The sequence below is a fragment of the Accipiter gentilis genome, chromosome 2, assembly GCF_929443795.1.
Source record: "Accipiter gentilis chromosome 2, bAccGen1.1, whole genome shotgun sequence".
NCBI lineage: Eukaryota > Metazoa > Chordata > Aves > Accipitriformes > Accipitridae > Astur > Astur gentilis.
Window position 1 is genome coordinate 54,280,957 of NC_064881.1, and position 10,691 is coordinate 54,291,647.

Here is a 10,691-nt window from a genome sequence, read left to right on the forward strand (position 1 = left end):
CCGTGGTGACATAGGAGGACTGTTGCCGTGGCAATAAGGGGGGCCATCACCTTGGCCATCCCCACCATGCCCCCTATTCCAGCCAAAATTGGATTCTCTCCCCCCTGGCTCTCGGGAAGACCCAGGGAGGATGAAGCCCTTTCCCCCTCCACCGCCAAAAACCAGTTTGGTTTTCACCCCCGTCAGCTTTCGGACAACCGAAACCATCCCGGCAGGGCTGGGGTGGAAACTGGTTTCCAACCGGAGAACTTCACGCCCCAGTTTCTTCCCGGCGCTGAGCTCCCACGGGACGCGCCGTCCTTCCCCGGCATGGTGTCGTCTGCGGTTGGGGAAGGTCACGCCGCAAACGGCACCCAACCGTGTTGCCAAAACCTTTTTAAATATTAACCGGCGGAGCTGGGTGCCAAGCCCGTGCCATCCCTGAGAGACACCGGTGCTGCGCAGCCTCCTCCATCCCTCCTCTTCCTCCTCCTCCGCCAGACCCAAAGGAAACACCAGCTGGCTGCGGCACTGGATCTTTCCTTCTTATCCTCTTCCCTTTAGGTTTTCCCGGAGCAGGGAGGCGGTGAGGGTACGCCGGTGGCCGGATCATCACAGAGGGACTGGTGGAGACCCTCCAGCCTTCCCTCACCAGCATGTCTCGTGGTAAGCACCGACAGTGAGACCTGTGTGAGCCGGTGGGCTCAGGGTAAGCCTGGAGAGCAGGCTAGGACCCTCTCCCCATGGTGGGACCCTCTCCCCGGGGCTCAGGGTGGTCCCCAACCCTACGCGTTCCCCCTTCCTCCGCAGCCCCCCACGCCACAGCCCTGCCTTGGGCTCTGCTGCTGCTCGGTGAGGTCCTGGCACAGGATGCGCCCACCCAGGGCTGCCTTCTCCCGCCGGCTGGTGAGTCCCAACCCTTTGCCCTTCTCACCAGTGGGAGCATCCATGAAGTCGCTCCTAGTGGGACGAAGCCTCGCCGGGATGCCCCGTTGATGGGCTGACCCCCTCCTCGGCAGCTTATAACGCAGCACTGGGGCGCCCGGCCAGCCAGTCCTCCGTCTTCCCCAACATCAGCATTGCCGTCAACGCGGTGGACGGGAACCGGGACGGAATCTGGCAACACGGCTCCTGTAGCCACACGCGGCGAGAGCGGGAGCCGTGGTGGAGTGTGGACCTGGGCGGGCGCCATGCCGTGGCAGCCGTGGTGGTGAAGAACCGGCAGGATTGCTGCTGGGAGCGGCTGCGGGGAGCGCAGGTCCACGTCGGCGATGCGCCGGCCGAGCGCGGCAGGGACAACCCCGTGTGAGCCAAAAACGTGGGGATTTGGGGAGGGGGCGGGGATCACCACCCCAGCAGTGCTGCCGCTTCCTGACCCCCGTCTCTTCCTCCCCAACAGCTGTGGCGCCATCACGGATGCCGGCCCAGGTTCGCTCAGCACCATCTGCTGCGCCGGGCAGTCAGGTCGCTACGTCTCCATCCTCATCCCTGGCCGGGAGGATGCGCTGGTGCTGTGCGAGGTGGAGGTGGTGCTGCAGGGCTGCCTCCCCCTGCCCGGAGGTGAGGGGCTCCCACTGGGGCTGCGGGCAGCCGGCAGGGCGACAGCCGGAGCCGGCAGCCTCATGCCACACTCCCTCCGGCAATTCCAGCCCTCAACGTGGCGCGGGGTCGCCCCGTCACCCAGTCATCCACACTGAACGCCATCAGCCTGGCCGCCAACGCCGTGGACGGGAACGGCGATGCCGACTGGGAGCGCGGCTCCTGTGCCCACACCGAGATGGAGCTGGAGCCGTGGTGGCGTGTAGACCTGGGTCGCCGGCACGCCGTCTACGCCGTCACCATCACCAACCGCCGTGACTGCTGCTGGGAGAGCCTCCTCGGCGCCCAGGTCCACGTTGGGGACTCCCTGGCCGACCACGGCAAGCGCAACCCTGTGTGAGTGGGGTCCCCGGTGAGGTCCCCCACCCCGGCGCAGGAGTCTCCCGCTGGCTGTAGCCATGACGGTTCTCTCCCGGTAGCTGCGGGGCCATCTTGGAGACCGGTCCCGGCTCCACCACCACTGTCTGCTGCAACGGGCTGCCGGGTCGCTATGTCTCCATCATCATCCCCGGCCGGGAGGATTTCCTCGTCCTCTGCGAAGTGGAGGTGACGGCGCAGAGCTGCTTCCCCCCACCCGGCGGTAAGGACCGAAAGACCCCCCCGAGCAGGGAGCCAGCACGTGCCGGATGGCCATCAGCAAACACTGGCCTCCCTGAGCCCCCCCAGAGGTGATCCAGTCCCTGCAGCACCGGGAGAAACTGGGGGGTGAGACATGAGGGTCCCAGGGTTGGGGATGGGGATGTCACACGTGTCACCGAGCTGGTGGCGTGTCGGTGCGCCGGGACACGGCATGAGGGTTCCTGGAGGGACTGGGGGAGGGCAGACCCCAGCGCCAGCTCTGTGCCCCTGGGGTGATGCCTGGCCACGGGTCACCGCTGGCAGCAAGCAGCCGGAGTTGGCGTCACCATCCCGTGGCATCCCCCAGCCCAAAACCTGGCCTTGCGGCGCCCGGCAGCACAGTCCTCCACAGCTGGCCGGGCCGGCAGTGCCATGAACGCCGTGGATGGGAACCGGGATGGTAACTGGCGGCACGGCTCATGCTCTCAAACCGAGAGGGAGCCAGAGCCGTGGTGGACGGTGGACCTGGGTCGGCGCCGCGCCGTGGAGGCCGTGGTGGTGAGGAACCGCCTGGACTGCTGCTGGCACCGGCTGAAAGGCGCCCGCGTCCACGTCGGGGACTCCCTTGCCAGCCACGGCACCAATAACCCCGTGTGAGTGCCGCCGTGCCAGCCCTGCGGTGCACAGCTGCTTCGGCGCTTGCCCACCCTCACCCCCCATCCCCGTCCCCCTCCCTGCAGCTGTGGCACCATCACGGACACCAGCCCCGGCTCCACCAGCACCATCTGCTGCCGCGGGCTGCGCGGCCGCTACGTCACCGTCACCATCCCCGGCCGGGAGGAGCGGCTGAGCCTGTGTGAGGTGGAGGTGGTGGAGCAGGTCTGTGCCGTGCTGCCCGGGGGTGAGTGGACTGGGGCCGGGGGGGACCAGGGGGCTGTTTTGGGGGACACGGCAGCCCCAGCCCGGCCATCCCCGCAGCCCAGAACGTGGCACTGGGCCGCCCGGCCAGCCAGTCCTCCGTGCTGGACGCCGGCAGCGGTGCTGCCAACGCTGTCGACGGGAACCGGGACAGCAACTGGGAGCGCGGCTCCTGCGCCCACACCACCCATGAGCCGGAGCCGTGGTGGCGTGTAGATCTCGGCCGCCGGCACGCCGTCTACGCCGTGGTGGTGAAGAACCGCCATGACTGCTGCTGGGAGAGGCTGAAGGGTGCCGAGATCCACGTCGGCGACTCCCTGGTCGACCGCGGCCGGCGCAACCCTGTGTGAGCCCCAGACCCGTCACTGCCGCCAAGACCCCCGCCAGGACTGTGCCAGCTCATCCTCCTCCTCCCTCCTCTCCTGGCAGCTGCGGCATCATTACGGACGCCAGCCCCGGTTCGCTCAGCACCGTCTGCTGCCACGGGCTTCGCGGTCGCTACGTCTCCATCCTCATCCCCGGCCGGGAGGACGCGCTGGTGCTGTGCGAGGTGGAGGTGATCCGGCAAGGCTGCGCCCCGCTGCCTGGAGGTGAGCCGCCGGCAGAGCCCCATCCCACCCCCGGTACCCCAGGACCCCCACCCACCCACCCACCCTGCCATGTTTGTAGCCCCCAACGTGGCGCGGGAGCAGCGGGCGACGCAATCCTCCACCTCCAACGGTTTTGGCATCGCATCCAAGGCGGTGGACGGGAACCGGGATGGAATCTGGCAACACGGCTCCTGTAGCCACACGCGGCGAGAGCGGGAGCCGTGGTGGAGCGTGGACCTGGGCGGGCGCCGCGCCGTGGCAGCCGTGGTGGTGAAGAACCGGCAGGATTGCTGCTGGGAGCGGCTGCGGGGAGCGCAGGTCCACGTCGGCGATGCGCCGGCCAGGCGCAGCAGGGACAACCCCGTGTGAGCCAAAAACGTGGGGGTTTGGGGAGGGGGGGGCGGGAATCACGACCCCAGTGGTGCCGCTGTCTCCTGAGCCCCGTCTCTTCCTCCCCGACAGCTGCGGCACCATCACGGACGCCGGCCCCGGTTCGCTCAGCACCATCTGCTGCCAGGGGCTGCCGGGTCGCTACGTCTCCATCACCATCCCCGGCCGGGAGGAGCAGCTGGCTCTCTGCGAGGTCGAGGTCTACAGCGTCTTCCCCGAATTCTGAGGGGTTTCGGGGGGTGGGGGGATGGTGCCATGTCCGTGTCCCCTCCCCACCGGGACAAGGGGACTGAAGCTGTGTCCCAAAGCCACCCCACGGCAGGGCTCAGCCGGGAGCTCCGTATAAACTCTGCTGTGGCCTCCGGCTCCTGTTTCTGCTTTTCCTTGTGCTCCACCGGCATGTGGGGCGATGCGGCGGGCGGTCACTGCGGATGCTGCTGTCCCGTCACAACCCACCCCCCCGACACCCCGGGGGACCCCAGGGTCCGGATCTGCCCCCATGCACCCATTCCCAGGGTGCTGGGAGGGTGCTAAGGGTCATGGATCCAGCTGCGCCCCACATCTGGTTTGGTGGTGCCTGGATTGATGTTCAACGGCCCCACGGTTCGGGGGGGGGGGGGGGGCGTCCAGCTGTAGGGCACCCCCCAAGCACAGGCAGCTACGGGGCTCCCCGTTACCTGCCGGAGGAAGATGAGGGGCTGGTGGCCACCACGTCCCCCAAATGGCAGCGGGTGACCTCAGTGAAGGGTTTGTCCTCACCTTTGGGGACAGGAGCTGGCTCAGCGGGGTCACTGTCCGCTGTGTCCTCCCCAAAAATCCCAGAGGACATGGCTGTAGGGGTTGGAGGAGGGGGAAGGCACCCCAGAACATCCCAGGGCACCCCAACGGAGCGGGGACCCCAGGGTAGGGTCCCTTGTGGGGACACGGGGTCTGGGTGGGTGGCCACGGGGACCCACGAGGTTCTGGGTCTGTGGGTGACCATGGGGACCAGTAGGGCTCTGGGACCACTGGCGTCTGTGGGGCTCTGGGTGGCCACGGGTGTCTGTGGGATCCCATGGGGCTCTGGGTGGCCACGGGGACCCCATGGGTCCCGTGGGGGCTCTCACCTGGGCCACCACATCCTCGATGGTGGCAACCCACTCCATCGGGGCTGCAGCGGGGAGGGTGGCCTGTGCCGGCTGCCGGGGGGTCACTGGGGATGGGGGGGCAGCCGATGCCCCCCGAGGTGCCAACTGCCACTGTGGCTGGGGCAGGAGCCGGACCTGTGGGCTGGGAGGGGACGGGGAGGGGACCCAGGTTAATGGTGAGAGGCTCGGCGGTGTGTGGCGGGACGGGACGCCCGGGGCAGGCAGGGTCCTGGCCGTCTGTCTGTCCCACCCCCCCCCGTGCCCAACTCCTGCCATGTGGTGTGGGTGATATGGGGCACAGGGGGGGCCAGCACTGATGTCCGTCCACCCACCCCATTACCTGCCCCCTTACCCACTCTTACCCACCCAAATACTCTCACAAATACCCGCCCCCTTACCCTCCCAATTACCCTCTCAATTACCCTCCCAATTACCCATCCTGTTACCCTCCCAAATGCCCTCCCAATTACCTTCCCAATTACCTTCCCAATTACCTGCCCCATTACCTTCCCAAATACCTGCCCCCTTACCCTCCCAAATACCCTCCCAATTACCCATCCCCTTACCCTCCCAGCTACCCACCCCCTTACCCTCCCAATTATCCTCCCAAATGCCCGCCCCATTACCCTCCCAAATACCCTCCCAATTACCCACCTCATTACAATCCCAAATAGCTTCCCAATCACCCTCTCTGTTACCCACCCCATTACCCACCCCCTTACCCTCCCAATTACCCATTCTCTTACCCTCCCAAATACCCGCCCCGTTACCCTCCCAAATACCCGCCCCCTTTACCCGCCCCGTTACCCGCCCCGTTACCACCCCCCAGCATTCCCCCACGAGGACGGCCATGGCCGCGGCAGAAGGGTCACCGTCAGGGACACCGGGGCCACCCACGCCGGTGCCCACCGTCCCTGAGGACTGCGGCAGTGACGACGCTCACGCCGTGGGACGGAGCCCGCTGGCCGTCCTGCGTCAGGTACCGGTGGTCACCGGTGTCGGCAGTCACCGGTGTCGGTGGTCACCGCCGGCCTGCCACCATGTCGTGTGTGTGTGTGTGTCCCCGAAAAGCTTCGGTCCCCTGGGGTGGCCAGGCTCATCCCCCCTCCCCGTCCCCCCAGGTTGTGGCCGCTTGTGCCTGCCCCGAGCTTTTGGGCAGCCCCGCCATGCCTGAGGCTGCCCGGCACCGGGCACGGAGCATCCTACGGGAGATGGATGCCGGCAACATTGGTAGGATCCGGCACGGCTCTCGGGGTGCCCGGCAGCTTCGGTGTGGGGTGCCCCTCGCCAGCGCACGGGGAGCTTGGTGTTAGCCTTGGTATGGCTTATAGGGGTGCTCACGGGGGGGTCCCGTGGGGTGCCCAGCATGGGTGGCTGGCATGGCTTGTAGGGTGCCCCCCCCAGAGCCTGTAGGGTGCCTGCGTGAGCTATGGGGTGCCCGGTCCCATAGGGAGCCCCCCTCAGATCCTGTGGGGTGCCCAACACCGTGGGGTGCCCCATGCCAGCCCCATGAGGTTTCCCTTTACTGGTGAGGCTGTCAAGGGAGGGGGGGTGTCATCAGGAGATTCCGCCCCTGCGGGATTCGGGATGCTCGGGAGCGCTCCCGTCCCTGTCCCCAGGGGGCTACAACCACCAGCACCGGGCCCTGGGGGTCCCGACCAGGGTCGCCCGTTTCCTCGAGCGTCGCGACGGCGGCGTCCCCTGCCACCCCCGCAACGTCGTCCTCTGCAGCGGCACCGCCAGCATCCTCCCGGTGAGCCCCCATCGCCGGTGACGGGGGGCTTTGGGGGGGAGGGGGGGAGGCCATACCATATTACCCCTGGTTCATCCCCATCCCCACCCCAGTTCGTGGTGTCGCTGGTGGTGGACGAAGCGGCGGCGCAGCCGACGGGCGTGCTGGTGCCGGTGCCGGGTCCCCCGCTCCACCGGGCCGCGGTGGGGTTGGCGGGGGCCGTGGCCGTGCCGTACCCGCTGGCCGAGGAGCAGGGCTGGGGGGTGGACGGCGAGACGGTGCGACGGGCGCTGCGGCGGGCGAGGGCGAGATGCCACCCCAAGGTGTTCTGTGTCGTCAACCCCGGAGACCCCACGGGTGAGTTTTTGGGGGGGGGGGGGGGTATGGCGGTGCTGTGCCTCAGTTTCCCCAACCCGGGGGGGAAATGAGTGGGGTCTCCCCGTGGCAGGGCACGTGCTGAGCCGGCAGAACATGGAGGACATCATCCGTCTGGCGGCTGAGGAAAACCTCCTGCTGCTGGCGGACGAGGTGGGTGCCGGTCGGGGTTGGGGGGGTGTCCGTGCCCCCCACCCCGGCTTCCCCTGAGCGCTGGGTGCCGCAGGTGCAGCAGGAACGAGCCTTCCTCCCCGGCCGCCCCTTCCTCTCCTTCAAGCGGGTGCTGTGGGAGATGGGTGCCCCGCTCGCCTCCACCGTCCAGCTCGTCTCCTTCTATTCCCTCTCCAAAAGCGTCGCCGGCGAGTGAGTGCCGGCAGCGCCGGGTGAAGGGCGGCCATGCCGTGGTGGGCGGGGGTGGGTGAGGAGCAGCTCCGTGTCCCCCCAGGAGCGGTTTCCGCGCGGGGTTCCTGGAGCTGGTGAATGTGGAGGAGAGCGTCATGCTGCCCTTCCAGCTGGCGCAGTCCATCCCCCGGCCCTGTGTCCTGGGACGGATCCTGCTCGACCTCCTCATGGACCCGCCGGATGAGGGGGATCCCATCCAGCAGGCTCTGGAGGAGGTGGGAGATGGTGCATGTGCTCCAGCCCAGGCCATCGTATCCATCACATCCCGATCCCCATTCACGCCTCCATCCCCATCTCCATCCATCCCATCCTCATCCCATCCCATCCTATACCCAACTGTGTCTCCATCCCCATCCCATTGTCATCCATGCCTCTACCCCATCCACGTCTCCATCCCCATCCTCATCCCGTCCACATCTCCATCCTCATTCAATCCCATCTCCATCCCATCCATGCCTCCATCCCATCCCCATCCTCATCCCCATCCATGCCTTCATCCTTATCCCTGTCTCCATCTCATCCCCATCCATGTCTCCATCCCCATCCTCATCCCATCCCCATCACATCCACGCCTCCATCCTCATCCCCATCCCATCCCCATCCACGCCTCCATCTTCATCCCATCCCATCCCAATCCCACCCAACCTTCCGGCTCAGCCCCCCCCAATCCCCCCCCAGCACAGGCAAGGGCTGCACCATGACCTGGCCCGCAATGCCCGCCGGGTGCAGGAGGTGCTGGGCCGGGTCCCCGGCATCCGCTGCCATCCCGTGCAGGGTGGTGCCCGCGCCTTCCCCCGCATCCAGCTCCCACCCCATGCCCTGCGCCGGGCCCAGGTGAGCGCCCGGGGGACGGGGAGGACCCCAGGGGTGCGGGGTGCCCGGGGAGAGGGGCACGCTGGGGACGGGACCCGTCCCAGGGATGTGGGACAGCATGGAAGATGGGATGCTGTGGGAGTGCAGGGCATCCTGGGGACATGGGACACCATGGGAGATGGGACACCATGGGAGTGCAGGGCATCTTGGGGTGAAGGGACATCCTGGGATGTTGGGACACCATGGGAGATGGGACACCATGGGAGTACAGGGCACCCTGGGGTGATGGGACACCATGGGAGTGCAGGGCATCCTGGGGACATGGGGCACACGACATCCTGGGGATGTGGGACATGCTGGAGCATGGGGCATGCTGGGGACAGGAGCCATCCCAGGGACGTGGGACACCACGGAAGTATGGAGCATCCTGGGGAGATGGGACACCCTGGGAGATGGGACACCCTGGGAGTCCAGGGCACCCTGGGGTGATGGGACACCCTGGGAGATGGGACACCCTGGGAGTACAGGGCACCCTGGGGTGATGGGACACCCTGGGAGATGGGACACCATGGGAGTGCAGGGCATCCTGGGAGTACAGGGCATCCTGGGGACAGGAGCCATCTCAGGGACATGGGACACCATGAGAATGTGGAGCATCTTGGGGAGATGGGACACCCTGGGAGTACAGGGCACCCTGTGGCATGGGGGTGGACAGGGTCCCCCCCATGGTGCAGGGTGACCATCCCATCCCTTCTCCCGCAGGCGCTGGGCCTGGAGCCCGATGTCTTCTTCTGCCAGAAGCTACGGGAGGCGACAGGGATCACGCTGGCCCCAGGGAGCCAGTTTGGGCAGCCAGAGGGCACCCACCACCTGGGGTACCTGGGGGGGGGGTGAGGGGGTTGGGGTGCTGGGATGGGTGGGTGGGTTGAGTTACAGGAGGTGTGGGGAGGGTGGTGGGATGGCGATTGGGGTTGATGTTTTGGGGCTGGGTGGAGGGTGGGCAGTGCTGGGGGCTCGGGGGGGGCAGGGGGAGATGGTTTGTGTCGGGCAGTTGGGGTGCTGGGAGGTGCTGGGGACTGGTGGGGTGGGCGGTGGGGGTCTGGGTGGGGCTGGAAGGCTGGGGATGGGGGTTGGTTGGGGTTGGGTGGCACTGGGAGGTTGGGGTTGGGGGCTGGTTGGGCCTGGGGGGGTTGGGGTTGGTTGGAGTTGGGTGTTGGGGCTGGGGGGTTGGGGGCTGGTTGGCACTGGGAGGTTGGGGTTGGACAGTTGGGGGCTGGCTGGGGCTGGGAGGTCAGGACTGGGCGTTGGGGATGGTTGGAGTTGGGAGGTCGGGGACGGTTGGCACTGGTTGGCACTGGGTTGGGTGTCGGAGGCTGGTCTGGGGGTTTGGGGTTGGGTGTCGGAGGCTGTTTGGCACTGGGCGGTGGGGTTTGGTGCGGAGGGACTGGGTTGAGTTGGGCGGTTGGGTGTTGAGAGTCTGGGGTTTGGTTTGGGTGTTGGGATGTCAGCGTTTGGGTGTTGGGGGTGGGTTGGGAGATTGGGTTGGGTTTTGGGGTTGGGTGGGGTCTGGTTGGGGCGGGGGTTTGGGGAAGGCTGGTTGGGGTTGGGTGTTGGGTTTGGTATGTTAGGATTTGGGTGTGGGGGGCTGGCTGGGGTTGGGAGATTGGTTTGGATATTGGGGTTGGGTGTTGGGGTTTGGGGTTGGAGGCTGGTTGGGGCAGTTGGATTTGGGGGGGGGGGGGGGGGTGCAGCTGAAGTTCGAACACGGGGATGTCACCGATGGTGGGGCTGGGGAGCAGGAGGAGTTGGGGACCACTGGGTTTGGACACCGGGTGGTGGTTGAGGGAGAACAGGGCTGGGTGGAGGGGGGGTAGGACCACCCACGGCCCCCCCACGGCCCCCCCCAGGCTGTCGCTGCTGCTGCCGGCTGAGACGCTGGAGCGGGTGCTGCTCGCCCTCACCCGCTTCCACGCCGCCTTCCTGCGAGACTTCTCCTGACGCGGGGGCGACGCCGGCCCCATGTGTCCGTCCCCCTCACCCCGACCAACCCCATTAAAGCTCCCACAGATCACACCACGCCTCCCTTTGCCTCCCCCATCCCCCCAACCCCACAGAGACCCCCCGAGGGACCCGCGTCATGAGTGCAGGGGGGTCTCAGCCCACCTGGGTTGGGTGCTGGTGGGGCGGAGGGGGGGGCACCCATGGGTG

The 10,691-nt window shown here is 67.3% G+C and overlaps 2 protein-coding genes across 2 annotated transcripts; both read left to right on the forward strand.

Moving 5' to 3' along the window:
- The first annotated feature begins 66 nt into the window (after positions 1-66).
- On the forward strand, positions 67-4,260 carry LOC126050668 (uncharacterized). Its single transcript, XM_049828846.1, has 13 exons — positions 67-324; positions 544-688; positions 790-885; positions 999-1,284; positions 1,379-1,505; positions 1,598-1,914; positions 1,998-2,158; positions 2,504-2,789; positions 2,877-3,041; positions 3,098-3,400; positions 3,484-3,644; positions 3,724-4,009; positions 4,107-4,260. Exons 1-13 carry the CDS (start codon positions 67-69, stop codon positions 4,258-4,260), a joined length of 2,745 nt encoding a protein of 914 aa, XP_049684803.1.
- A 1,751-nt stretch (positions 4,261-6,011) lies between these two features.
- Positions 6,012-10,518, forward strand: LOC126048191 (alanine aminotransferase 1-like). The gene is made up of 10 exons (XM_049822846.1): positions 6,012-6,140; positions 6,283-6,391; positions 6,781-6,914; positions 7,007-7,250; positions 7,342-7,421; positions 7,495-7,631; positions 7,714-7,885; positions 8,349-8,504; positions 9,246-9,358; positions 10,391-10,518. Exons 1-10 carry the CDS (start codon positions 6,012-6,014, stop codon positions 10,479-10,481), a joined length of 1,365 nt encoding a protein of 454 aa, XP_049678803.1. The 3' UTR covers positions 10,482-10,518.
- Positions 10,519-10,691: the final 173 nt, after the last annotated feature.

Bases quoted from the DNA above. Each gene is read 5' to 3' on its own strand.
- LOC126050668 (XM_049828846.1), top strand. From the start codon at position 67: ATGCCCCCTATTCCAGCCAAAATTGGATTCTCTCCCCCCTGGCTCTCG. The intron at 1,285-1,378 runs GTGAGCCAAAAA...CCTCCCCAACAG, and splicing joins CGCGGCAGGGACAACCCCGT to CTGTGGCGCCATCACGGATG. The intron at 3,645-3,723 runs GTGAGCCGCCGG...CCATGTTTGTAG, and splicing joins CTGCGCCCCGCTGCCTGGAG to CCCCCAACGTGGCGCGGGAG.
- LOC126048191 (XM_049822846.1), top strand. From the start codon at position 6,012: ATGGCCGCGGCAGAAGGGTCACCGTCAGGGACACCGGGGCCACCCACG. The intron at 8,505-9,245 runs GTGAGCGCCCGG...CTTCTCCCGCAG, and splicing joins ATGCCCTGCGCCGGGCCCAG to GCGCTGGGCCTGGAGCCCGA. The intron at 9,359-10,390 runs GTACCTGGGGGG...GGCCCCCCCCAG, and splicing joins GAGGGCACCCACCACCTGGG to GCTGTCGCTGCTGCTGCCGG.